Source organism: Scyliorhinus canicula, chromosome 12 (assembly GCF_902713615.1).
Source record: "Scyliorhinus canicula chromosome 12, sScyCan1.1, whole genome shotgun sequence".
Taxonomy (NCBI): Eukaryota; Metazoa; Chordata; class Chondrichthyes; order Carcharhiniformes; family Scyliorhinidae; genus Scyliorhinus; species Scyliorhinus canicula.
In genome coordinates, this window is record NC_052157.1 from 108,602,100 (window position 1) to 108,615,016 (window position 12,917).

The 12,917-nt window shown below is 46.8% G+C and overlaps 1 protein-coding gene across 1 annotated transcript in view; it reads right to left on the reverse strand.

Annotated features, from left to right (window-relative positions):
* Positions 1 to 7,635: 7,635 nt before the first annotated feature.
* The window catches only part of LOC119974889 (GAS2-like protein 2A), a 75,940-nt gene continuing 70,658 nt past the window's right edge, over positions 7,636 to 12,917 (reverse strand). Inside the window, exon 6 of the mRNA XM_038814224.1 lies at positions 7,636 to 11,117. Within this exon, the coding sequence (XP_038670152.1) occupies positions 9,311 to 11,117 (1,807 nt within the window). The 3' untranslated portion in view covers positions 7,636 to 9,310. The remainder of the gene's footprint in view (positions 11,118 to 12,917) is intronic.

The following is a 12,917-nucleotide window of genomic DNA, read 5'->3' on the forward strand; positions in this document are numbered from 1 at the left end:
TGATGCATTGTTGTTTGATTCAGTTTCTGCTCTCTCTGGGGCAACAGCAGCAGTCAGAACTGATGCTTCCCTCAGGATTATATGGAAAGGGTAGAGTAGGCTGGGATCTGGTCAGTGTGAGTTCCAATACTGGCGAGTCAATGAAAAGCGATAAGATACATCTCCCCCAGTAAGAGATAATTCGAGTTTATCTATTTTCCCTTGCGATAAACATGCTTCCTTTTGTGGTTCAAGGCACTGGAAAATGTATTTAATCTACCAGGATATATCAGCACCTTTCAGTCAGCTTTATTGATGGAACATCTCTGAAGGGAGAGAATGGCACAGTGGTAATGTCACTGGATGAGTAATCCAGAGGCCCAAGCTGATGCCCTGGGGACAAAGGTTCAAATCCTACCACAGCAGCTGGTTCAGTTTGAATTTGGTTAATAAATCTGGGATCCTAAAGCTAGTCATTGGTGATGGTAACCATGACAATTATCATCAATTGTCATAAAAATCCATGGCACTCACCTGGGCTGGCCTATATCTGAGTCCAGGCCTGCTTAGCTGCCCTCTGAAATGGCTGAGCAAGCCACTCAGTACAAGGGCAATTAGGGCTGGGCAACAAATGCTGGCCCAGCCAGTGATGCCTGTGGAAGAATAAAGAAAAGGTTATTTCCCCAGCCTCCACTGTTTCTTGTGAAAGCGTTGAATTCAAATTTGCTTAGCTTTATATTATATTTTATATGAGATATCCTCTAAACAGTGAGGTAATTTGAGTGATAGTGTGAAATACTGTTAGCAAGTTGGCAGCCCGTTTTACATTTCTCTCACTTTTCCTTTCCATGAAGGTCACAGGCGGTATTTCTCCTTGACTATTCCTTTCCCACCTACCATATTCAACATGACAGGGCAAGGCCCTGGTGGATTTTCCTTCTTTCCAGCTGTGCCATTGGCAATTAACAGGGAGAGGTTGGTGGTGGGTCTGGGTCATTCCATGCAGCAGAGCGGTAGGGAGTAGGGAGAAAGAGAAGGGGGTGGGGTAGAATCATGGGAGCTCGGGTACTCATGGACAGGAAGAGGCAGCAATCACCAAGGAGTTCCCAGAGAGACAGAGGGCCTTGTATTGACATGCTTTCCCTACATTTCACCCTTTTTGGTAAAGGACCTCGGGTGTGATTCTCCAACCACGCAGCACTGGAAAAGCAGCTCCCCGGGGCTGTTGAAAGCTATGAGACCCCCATTCCTGGGATCTACCTGTCTTGCAACACCTTGTGAGATTCAATGGAATCTTACCAGACGTTCCAAGGGGAATCCCGCCCACAATGGGCTGGATCACCTTTCAGCAAATCTGCATATTAGAGCGAGGCAGTAAGCCTTACTCTAATGTGAAGATTCCCGAGGTACCTGAGGCTTTGGGATTCAATCCTTTTGCCTTGGGAACCTCAGCTGAATGCTGTGTGGTACTGGTCCCTAGGCACCACATGGAACGGCACTTGTGGGGGTCTTGAAGGGGATTGGAGGCCCCCAGCTGCAAGCTCTTTGGGCAGGGTAGTGCTGCCTGGTGATGCTGGCACTGCCAAGGGGCCCAGCTGGCACTGGCAGGGGCATTCCCAAGCTGGCATTTTTTGCATGTGCAATCAAGTTGGCTGCCCTGGGTGTTGGGGGGAGCGGCGGGACCCTCCCATGTTGGGTTTGGGCTGGTGGTGGAGGTCGGGAATTCTTTTCAGGGCTTGAAAATGGTGTCCTGATCTCTCGCTATAATGGAGAGTTCTGGCGAGAGGAGCTCCCCTTTGTAAAAACAGAGCTATGTTTGACCTCGGCCACACACTCCCAATTTAGGCCCCTTATTCAAAGCAAGTCACATTGAATAGCCATGTATTTCTTAGCACTGTGGTGTGATAGCACCTCAGAGGGTCTTTCAGGCCATTAGAGCATCCCCGCCCTCGGTGGTCGGGGACAAGGCAAGGTAGTATCTTGTCACTCACCCTGGCACCTGGACACCTAGGTACTGCCAGCCTGGCACCCTGGCAATGCCATCTGACAACCCTGGCAATGTCAACTTGGCACTTGTGTGCTCGATTGACATTGTCAGTGTACCAGGGCACTGCCAGGATTCCAGGCTGGCAGTACCAAGGTGCCCAGGTGCCAGATTGGCACTGCAAAGGGCCAGGGCCTGGGGAGGCCACAGAAAGATTTTGAGGAGGGGGGGGGATTCGGAAAATGGCTGGTCCTGAAGAGGGGGTGGGGGGTGTTGAGATCAGAGCAGCCTTTCAAAATGTCTGAGGAGCCTTTCAAAATGTGTGAGGAACCGGTTCTGTTGCCGAACTCAGTTCCCCAGCATTGGAAAACATCAAAGTATGGCCTCGACAGGGAGAAACTTCCCAAGGTCCATGATAGGGCTAAGTGGTGTTGAAGAGCAGTAAGAAGTCTTACAACACCAGGTTAAAGCCCAACAGGGTTGTTTCGAATCACTAGCTTTCGGAGCACTGCTCCTTCCTCAGGTGAATGAAGAGGTGGGTTCCAGAAACATATATATCGACAAAGTCAAAGATGCAAGATGATACTTTGAATGAGAGTCTTTGCAGGTAATTAAGTCTTTACAGGTCCAGACAGAGCAACTGGAGAGAGGGATAATAACAGGTTAAAGAGGTGTGAATTGTCACAAGCCAGGACAGTTGGTAGGATTTTGCATGCCCAGGCCAGATGGTGGGGGGGTGAATGTAATGCGACATGAATCCAAGCTCCCGGTTGAGGCCCTACTCATGTGTGCGGAACTTAGCTATAAGTTTCTGCTCGCCGATTCTATGTTGTCGTGCATCCTGAAGGCCACCTTGGAAAACGCTTACCCAAAGATCAGAGGTTGAATGCCCTTGACTACTGAAGTGTTCTCCAACTGGAATGTAACATTCCTGCCTGGCGATTGTCGCGTGATGTCGGTTCATCCATTGTCGCAGCGTCTGTATGGTCTCGCCAATGTACCACGCTTCGGGACATCCTTTCCTGCAGCGTATGAGGTAGACAACGTTGGCCGAGTTGCACGAGTATGTACCACGTACCTGGTTGGTGGTGTTCTCACGTATAATGGTGGTACCCATGTCGATGATCTGGCACGTCTTGCAGTGATTGCCATGGCAGGGTTGTGTGGTGTCATGGTTGCTGTTCTGAAGGCTGGGTAGTTTGCTGCAAACAATGGTTTGTTTGAGGTTGCGCAGTTGTTTGAAGGCAAGTAGTGGGGGTGTGTGGATGACCTTGGCAAGATGTTCATCCTCATTGATGACGTGTTGAAGGCTGTGAAGATGTCGTAGTTTCTCCGTTCCGGGGAAGTACTGGATGATGAAGGGTACTCTGTCGGTTTGTCCCATGTTTGTCTTCTGAGGAGGTTGGTGCGGTTTTTTGCTGTGGCGCGTTGGAACTGTTGATCGATGAGTCGAGCGCCATATTCCGTTCGTACGTACCTTCATAGTTGGACAGTTCCAACGCGCCACAGCAAACAAAAGCACCTAGTGGGGGGGCGGGGGAACGAGCACTTGGGGGGGGCCCTCATGGGTGGCCGGGACAGCCCAGTGGGTGGCTCAGATCCGTGGGCACGCACCATCTTAGGGGGGACTACATTTTCGATGACGGTCCGTGGTCCGAGTCCGACACGGCGCACGGGGGGCCGCTGCAGGCCATGGCTTGCGCATGCGCGGACCCCCGATGCGGGCTCCCAACCGGACGTGCAGGGCTGTTTCCTCAGCCAATTCTGCGAGCAGCTCCCCGGGGCCCAGCCAGCTCCCTGCAGGTAGGAGAATCGCTCTTGACTTTTTTGAGGAAAGTCAAGAGTGAAACGCCAGCGTTTTTACGCTGGCGTGTGGACATAGCCCCATATTTGGAGAATTCAGTCCCTCGTCTCACAAGCCTAATCTGCCCAAATTGGCAGGGCAGATGCAGCTTGTAAACACTGTGCACAGAGGAACTATGAATGAAGAATTTTAATGTAAAGATTACCAGTTCTTTGTGAATAATTTCCAGTCAATTACTTCTTAAATCATTCCACTTTATTATTTGCCTTGAATTTGAAAGGTCTCATTATTATGAAATAGAACAAGTTAAATGTGAGATGAATTATAAGGTCCTGAGAGATTGAAAACTATTCACAGAAAATAAAATACTAGTCAGGTCTCAGCTGGAGTATATTATGCTCAATTCAGAGCATCACACATTAGGAAGGATATTAAGTCCTTGGAGAAGGTGCATTGGACATGTCCCAGAATAATACCAACAATGAGGGAATTCAACAATAGAGTGAGACTGGGCAAACCAGGACTGGGTTTCTTAAAGCAGAAATTAATAAGGGAGATTTTAGTCAAGGCGTTAAAATAATTAGGGGCTTTGATTGAGTAAAAAGAGAGAAATTCCACTGTCAGGAGGGTCAGTAAACAGACAACACAGATTCAAATTGGCAAAAGCATGGGCGGAAGATACAGGGGCAATTTTTACTGGCAATTTCCTGAGGTAAGGAATACAACGTTGCCCATTGACAGCGGGATGGGTGTGTGAGAGAGACAGACAACGACAGAAAGAATGTAGAAATTTATCAGCATTGAGACATTCCAGGGCAGATAATAGAGGGAATTTAAGGACACCCAATGTTCTGCATCTGAGTTAAGCTGTTCCTATATTGTTGTATTATCTGTAAATATTTGTAAAGACCTCGGACCTAATTGTTATGTGTCAGTGTTCCGGAGCCCACATTTCACAACCACACTAGAGTCATGCGATGTACAACAGAACCTGTTCAAATCAGCCCTTGTTCAGTACAAGGCAGCATGACAAATATTAAACAGAAAGAGTTTGCATCTTTCCAAGCTTAAAGTGTGATTATTAACAACGTCAAGGATCCGAAGGGTAACAAGAACACATGGGACCACCATATTAGTAAAGGCAGATTTGTCAGTGCTTAAGGCAGCCTCTAAAACAAGCGATGGGCCATTTACATATGTAAATCAGAGCCGCTTGCAGTTTTATTGAGCAACTGGACCTGCTGCATTTGGAACCTTTGAATGGAGTCGAATGCATCAACAGTCAGAGTTGTCTTTGGAGACCCGATTGGCACCCACAGCTTGGACATAAAATTTTAATCCGGCCCAAGGACCAATTTCAGGCCAGCCTCGAGCCTCCCTATCGGGGTACATGGTCGCCTGAAAATGGGCAGTAACTCAATCCCTCGTCTGTAGAGTCAGAGGGGTGTGAGTGACAGAGATTGTGCAAGAAGCAGAGGGAAAGTGAGAAGGGGATAGCTAAACAGGGTGTAAGTCACACCTCATACAGCAACAAACAAACAACAAAAACCTGTATTTCTGTAGCACCTCTAATGTAATGAACAACCCAAGGCACTTCACAGGAGTCTTGTTGTCTAGGTCCTAGGAGATATTATGGCAGGTAGGTAGTTTTTAAGGACCATTCGAAAAAGGACTGGCATTTATATAGTTATTTTCACAACTGTCAGATATCCAAAGTACTTTAAATACTGGAGTACTTTTGAAGTATACGAGTCACCATGCTGTAGGAAACATTGCAGCCAATTTGTGCACAGCAAGCTCCCACAACAGAAATGTGATGATGACCAGATTATCTGTTCATTGAAGGATAAATATTGTCCGGGACAATAAATGTCATGGGATGTTACGGGCGGCACGGTAGCACAGTAGTTAGCACTGTTGCTTCACAGCGGCAGGGACCCAGGTTTGATTACGGCTTGGGTTACTGTCTGTGCGGAGTCTGCACGTTCTCCTCATGTCTGCGTGGGTTTCCTCTGGGTGCTCCGGTTTCCTCCCACAAATCCTGAAAGATGTGCTTGTTAGATGAATTGATCATTCTGAATTTTCGCTCTGTATACCCGTACACGTTGCGGGGGTGCATGAAAATCCCACCAAGGAGAGGAATTTGCGGGGCTGTGTGTAAAGAGTAGGGGATTGGAACTCTTTCAAACAACTGGCGGAAACATGATGGGACAAATGACCATCTCCAGTGTTGTACGATTCTATTCCACAATTCCTTTCAACCTGCTTGCTCTTGTAAATCCAACTCCTCAGTTCCTGTTCAGCCTTCTGTCATTATGACTGCATCACGCTGCCTCAGGCCAATGAGGGATGGGCAATGAACATCATCACTTGCATCTAAAGATCAAATAGTCTAAAGCAAACCTGCGCGTGACAGGTGTAAGGCAAATAGGCTACCATGTTTTCAAGCCAGGTGAGTGAACAGGCTCTGAATTCTGACTTAATATCCTGCGGAATACTTGAGTGCCCCCACCCTACACCCCTCCGTGTGGCAAACCCATGGGCGTTGTCAACACATTCCCACTGTACAGAACTAAACGCCCCATCAGCCATATGTTCACATCAGGGCCTGTCAACTGTTGATGAGCCTAAAATATAGTCCATGACTATTCTGCTAGGGAAGTGAGTGAAGGCAGCACCCTGAGTTGGTTGGTGCGAGTCTCTGGAGAAGCACAGGGTCAGTTTAGGATTCTACGAGGGGGGCAAGGAGTGCCCACCAGAACGTAGAAATAGTGGATTGAACCAATAAAAAGGAGGGGCCAACCATGACTGACACAGACTGCAGCTACACCATGAGGAGGCAGGGAAATCTTTAAAGAAAAAGACATCAAAGGCTAATACAGCATTAAAGCCAAGTACTCCAAATTGAGCCAAAGGCTCCTCATAGCACATGAGGCCTCGTCAATGAAGAGAGCATTATCCGGGGATTTACAACATTGTTAGGAGGGAGGGAGGGAGGGGGGGGGGGGGGTGCAGAGACCCAGGATATTGCTCTGAGGACCCAGGTTCAAATCCCACCATGGCAGATGGTGAGATTTGATTTCAAAAGTCTGGAATTAAAATTCTAATGATGTCATAAAAACCCATTTGGTTCACTAATGCCCTTTAGGGAAGGAAATCCTTCGTCCTTAACTGGTCTGGCCTACATGCGACTCCAGATCCACAGCAATGTGGTTGACTCTTAAATGTCCTCAGGGATGGGCAATAAATGCTGACCCAGCCAGCGATGCCCACATCCCGATGAACGAATTTAAAAAAGCAACTATCTGTATAGATAGCAATTCTACTCTGGTTTCTTAAAACAATTTTTCGAAGGACACCTTTTCTACATATTACTTTTTATATATATTACCTTATATATATTATACATAATACTCAGAAATGTAAGGGAATGTTAAGATGGTGACTCAAACAGATTTCACAAATATTTTGGAGTAATTTAATTGATTTTCTTACTTGCCTACTAGTGTCTGGTAACCTTAATAATAAACAAAAAGTAATTTGATTGCTAGGTATCTTGGTGCCTACTCGTTCCCCATTGTTACTTACCAAATGAACAGACTGCCTTTGGTTCAAATATTTAGTGAATAGGATATTTGATTAACAAAATGGCAGGTAAGTCTTCATTTCAGCTGATGTACGTATGGTGCCTGAGATGTGATGGCAGTTTTAAGCTCAATATCTATGAAAGGCTAAACCTGGCAGGAGGGCATTGTTACAGTATGACAGGTTTACAGAGGCAGTGCCCATTATAAATGCAGACGTTGGAAGTTGTAACAGAAAAGCTGACAGGAATCATTTGCTCAAACCTCATTAAATCACACATTTAAATAAAAAAATCGCTTTATTGAAAATATTAAGATTGTCTCCTCATCTTCCAAAAAATAAAATTGACTGCAAGGAAAATATCAAAGACACAGCAACAAAAATAATAGCTTGTTAAGATTTGGATACCATAGAACTGAACATCTCTGGGTGCGTGGGTGGCAGGGCTCAATGAACTGACAAAACATGTTACCAAGAAATAGTCAATCTGAATTTCGAATCCTCACCTCCTTTTCAATCAAGGACGATGTGCTCGAGATTATGGCGAAACCAAACTGTGTTAATAACATCAGCACATCGAGCACAAGAGGACATTCCTCCATTAACTACATCCATCATCCCAGGCCTCGTTAACGTTGAACATAGCCTTGATATAATCTCATTTCATTATGTATCATGGGATTATTGGGAATTAGGAATAGGGCATTCAACACTTTGATGTGGTTCTTCTCATTAATTATCATGTCTGATCTGCATAATAACTCCTTCCTGAAACCCTTAGTATGCCTGCCAAACAAAATTCTATCAATTGGAATGTTTTCTGTTAATGTCGCCAATCCTTAATTGCCCTGAAACGAGAGCATTTCAAAGGGCAGTCAGCCACATTGCTGAGGTAAGGATGTCAGGTTTCCTAAAGGACATGAGTGAACTATATGGGTTTTTATGACAATCGACAACAGTGTCACAGTCATCTTTGGAGTTTTAATTCCAGATTTTTATTGAATTTAAATTTCATCATCTGCCTTTGGTGGGATTCGAACCTGGGTCCCCAGAGCATTACCCCAGGCCACTAGATTACAAGTCCAGTTGCAATATCACTACACCACTGCCTCCCCTCCGAGCCTCAACAATTCTTGGGAGGAGTGTGAAGAATTATGTGAACTCCCCTGAATGACATGCTTCTAATTAAAAGTTATTTGCTTATATCCCCTAGTGATCTACATGCCCCGGCCCTCTACACTGGCAAGTAAAGAGCAGAGAGAACAAGGTGCCAGGCCAGGCCACTGGGCTCTTCAGATCCTTATTGAAATATGAATACCGGGGATAAACTAGGGTTTTATCATCCAACAGTTTGGGAATAAAAAGCATCAGAAATGACCTGATGAAGCACGGTTTAAAAAACATAGCAAACTCCAACTACCGCTATGAAGCAGGTGACATCAGCTCATCATAATTATTAGTGAAATTATTTGTAAACAAGTTTTTTTTAAAAATCAGGATTTGTAAACAATTATTTTTGGACCCCAGCACTTTAATGGAGGCACCCTAAACTGATCACGTTAAAAAATAATGATGAATAAATATGTCAATTCATGACGACAAAATGTCTCTCACTCAACGCCCTTCTTGAGTTTCAAACATTTCACCACATTCTGGTTGAGATTAGTGCCACCTTCTCTAGCTATTAGGTATAATTAGCATAAGATAGTGCAATTTTTAATGGTTCTTGATTTCTTGTACCTTTGCTTTATGCAATTATCATCACATTTAACTTCATTAGAAAACTTGCTTGCTTTCAAAGTGACAAAGTGGGTTTTGCTGGTCTGTTTTTTTTGTCAAGTACTGGCATTTGAAGTATTTGTGTTAAGCTAAAAGAACAGCCCACACAAAAACATTGATGGCCAATAAAGAATTGCTTGAGGTTGAGATATTGATAAAGATTGTTTTTCCCCAAGCTTTTAAACCCAAGATTCTTCCTCTTCTTTTCTTTGCTCAGTGTTCTCTCTGATGGATTGTTGTACTGCTGCAGTTCGGCCTCTTGGTGGGACTCTGCGCGGAGGAGGCCAATGGTCTTCTCCTGAACCAAGATCTTCCTCAGGTTTTGCGAAGTACAAAGTTGGGTTCTGTTTCCCCTGAACTTTCGACTTTGAAATCTTGCTGTTGGCTTTGAGGGTTTTGTGGGAGCTTCCAGATTTTGTTGTTCCTTTCAACGTTTTATCTGCCGCTCTGTAGGATAACGGAGTGGGAATTTTTGATGGCTTCTTCTCAGGTCTGTTGTCCCTCCTGGGCCGTATTTTGGGCCGAAGCTTCAGCTTGTAAATGGAAGGGACTCTCTCGGGTTTTTTTAGTGATCGCCTTTGCCTTTCTTGCTGAACTCTGGCTTTCTGGGGAGCGCAGGGTGGATCTGGCCATTCCAATGATGAATTGGTATCAGATCCTTCATTTGTGGACTTGGAATTCACCTCAAGAGCACTCATATTATTCTGAGCAGGCGCTATAGAACTCTTCACACTGCCCGGATTTGTGACATTAAAGCCATTGTTTTCTTGGTTGCACTGAACAGATGTTGAGCCAGCATAACGTTCACTTTGTACTTCAACTCGGCTAGGAAACTGTTTGCTGGTTTGAATGGAGCTCAAAGCTGCTGTCTGTAGATTAGCATTAGAATCAGTGAACACCATTTTTGGTGGGCTCTTTGCAATCCAGTTCTCGATGTCCACTCGGTTGAGCTGTTGCGTTCCGCTAACAAGTTCAGCAAGAACGGCATTAAAACAGCTGCCATTCTCCGTCACTTTTATCGACTGGGTTGAAGTCATGTTACTGCAGCTGCAAGGTCTATTAGTGTTGTGAAGAGGACTGGTTGCCTCTGGGAATGAGGAAACTGAACACTTAGATGAACAGGGGGAGTCAAGTCTTTTAAATTCCTTCTGTTTTGAAGAAGTGGACAAACTGGATACGGAAGCCAATGTATTGATCGCACTCTCCTCCGGATTGTCCTCGAGTAGATCCACCTCCAGAGCTTTCATATTGGAAGCAATTTCATCTTCAAGGCTTTTGTATAGTTCTGACTCCTGTGCAGGATTAATGGGCGGAGGTGCGAATAAACACAGCTCCTTCTGGTCATTAACGCCTTTATTGTTATTATTATTTATGCTGTAAAGGTCTGGGGTCTGTGATCGAATCTGACTTTTCTGTTGTGTCCATTTCTTTGCTCCATCAGTTAGTGCTTTGCTGACACATTTTGGTTCCTGCCAACAGCTTTCTTGCCGGGTACCAGCTAGGCTAAGAGGGTGATGAGTTACTTGACCCTTCTCGCTTTTCCTCTCGGTGTCCTGAATGATTGAGAACTTACTGCCTCGGCCAGGCACAGGCGAATGACTCCTCACTGATCCTTTGGAGATTCTGGGCGTCGTTTCTGACGTAGGTTTGTGTGTCTGTGAGAAACCACTGGTGCTCTGTTTTCCCACATTCGAGTTATTTTGGTCCATTTTGGACTCAACAAACTGGGAATTAGTCCACGTCCGGTTCAACCTGTTGTCAGATTGCACAGGAACAATAAGTTGACTCGGTCCTTTCTTGTTGTCCATTGAAGGGACAATGATGCGTTTGTTCTCCTGAGCTACAGGACATGGTTTTGAAGATACTGGCAAAGTCCTGCTCCTCTCTCTCCCTGTCCTAGCTGCTGTGGTAGTAATGGAGTTGGCTTTGGTGCTGCCAGCATTGACTGACGTCTGGTAAGAAGGAGTAGATGGCCGATCTTTTTGCCTAAACCAAAAACATTTCCATTAATAGAAAGCAAAAAAAAATTGCGATTAGCTGAGATAATTGCTAATTGAGTAAGAATGTGAGGTAGAAACTGGTCCTCCCAGTGCCTGTTTTCCCGATAGGAGAGGGGTTGGCAAAATGGACCAATTTCACCCATCAATGATCTACACTGGACCTGAGCCAGTGTTATAGGCACCGCCATATTCAGGAAGGTGGCTTTGCAGGCACTCTAGTTGGCCACCTAAAGCAGGCACTGACCCTAATTCAGAGGCGGGACCTGGCTCTGAGGGAGGCATTTACCCCTCTCCGCTGTAATCAGGTGACCAGAGCAGCTGTGTTGGGCTGGCTCCACTTGGCATTTTTCAGTGTCCTTTGCAGCCACCAACAAATTTTGTCAGAATTGTTTCAAATAAATACGTCAGGAATAGTTGCCTTGATGCCAGGAAGAAAGGGGAGTGCTCTCCCCAGCACCACCGCATTGTGCACTGCATGAACATAACATCCAGATCAGAGACAGACATTGCAGATTTAAAAATATTTTCACAGAATGTGGGTGTCGCTGGCTGGGCCAGTATTTGTTGCTCATCCTTACCTGCCCTTGGAGAAGGTGGGGGTGAGCTATGTCTTGAACTGTTTGAACTGTTGCAGTACATGCCCTGTAGGTACACCCACAGTGCTCTTAGACAGGGAGTTAGTTACGGGGCGGGATTCTCCGACCCCCTGCCGGGCCGGAGGATCACCGGGGGAGGGGAGGGGGGAGTGTGAATTCCACCACGCCGCTCCGACGCCGGCAGCCAAATTCTCCGGCACCGGTTTTTTGGTGGGGGCGGGGATCGCGCCGCGCCGTTCAAGGGAGTGGCCCCCCCGATTCTCCAGTCCCCGATGGGCCGAGCGGCCACCAATTTTCGGCCAGCCCTGCCGGCGTGAATTACACAAGGTCTGTACCGGCGGGACCTGGCTCTTGAGGGCGGTCTGCAGAGTTCTCGGGGGGGGTGTGCGGAGGGATCCGTCCCCGGGGGTGCCCCCACGGTGGCCTGGCCCGCGATCGGGGCCCACCGATCCGCGGGCAGGCCTGTGCCGTGGGGGTACTCTTTCCCTCCGTGCCAGCCTGTGCGCATGCACAGGAATCACACCAGTGATTCTGGGCACACACTGGCGCTCCTGCGCATGCGCCACCTCGCGCCAGCCGCCGGAGGCCGTTCGGCGCGGCACCGATCACTCCAGCACTGGCCTAGCCCCTTAAGGTGCAGAGGATTCCGCACCTTCCGGGCGGCCCGATGCCGGAGTGGTTCACGCCACTCTTTGGCGCCGGTACGGCCCACCCGCCAGATACCGGAGAAGCCCGGCCATAGGGTTTTGATCCAGCGACAGTGCAGAAATGGTTTGGAAGGTGCTTTCGAAGGATACTCGGTCAGTTGTTGCAGTGCACCTTGTAGATGGTACACATTGCTGACACTGTGCGCTGGTGGTGGAGGGAGGAAGTGAACGCGTAAAGTGGTGGATGGGTGGACTGCTTTCTGCTAGATGGTGTTGAGAATCTTCAGTTTTGTTGGACCTGCACTCTTCCACACAAGTGGAGAGTATTCCATTATGCTACTGACTTATGCTTGTAGATGGTGGACAAACTATGGTGTGTCAGGAGTTGAGTTACTTGTCATATAATTCGTAGCCTCTGACCTGCTCTTATAGTTACAGTGCTTATATGGCTGGTCCAGTTCAGTTTCTGGTCAATGGTAACCCCCAGAATATTGATAGTGGAGGATTTAGAAATGGTAGTTCCTAGAGTGGTGTCCTAGGCCC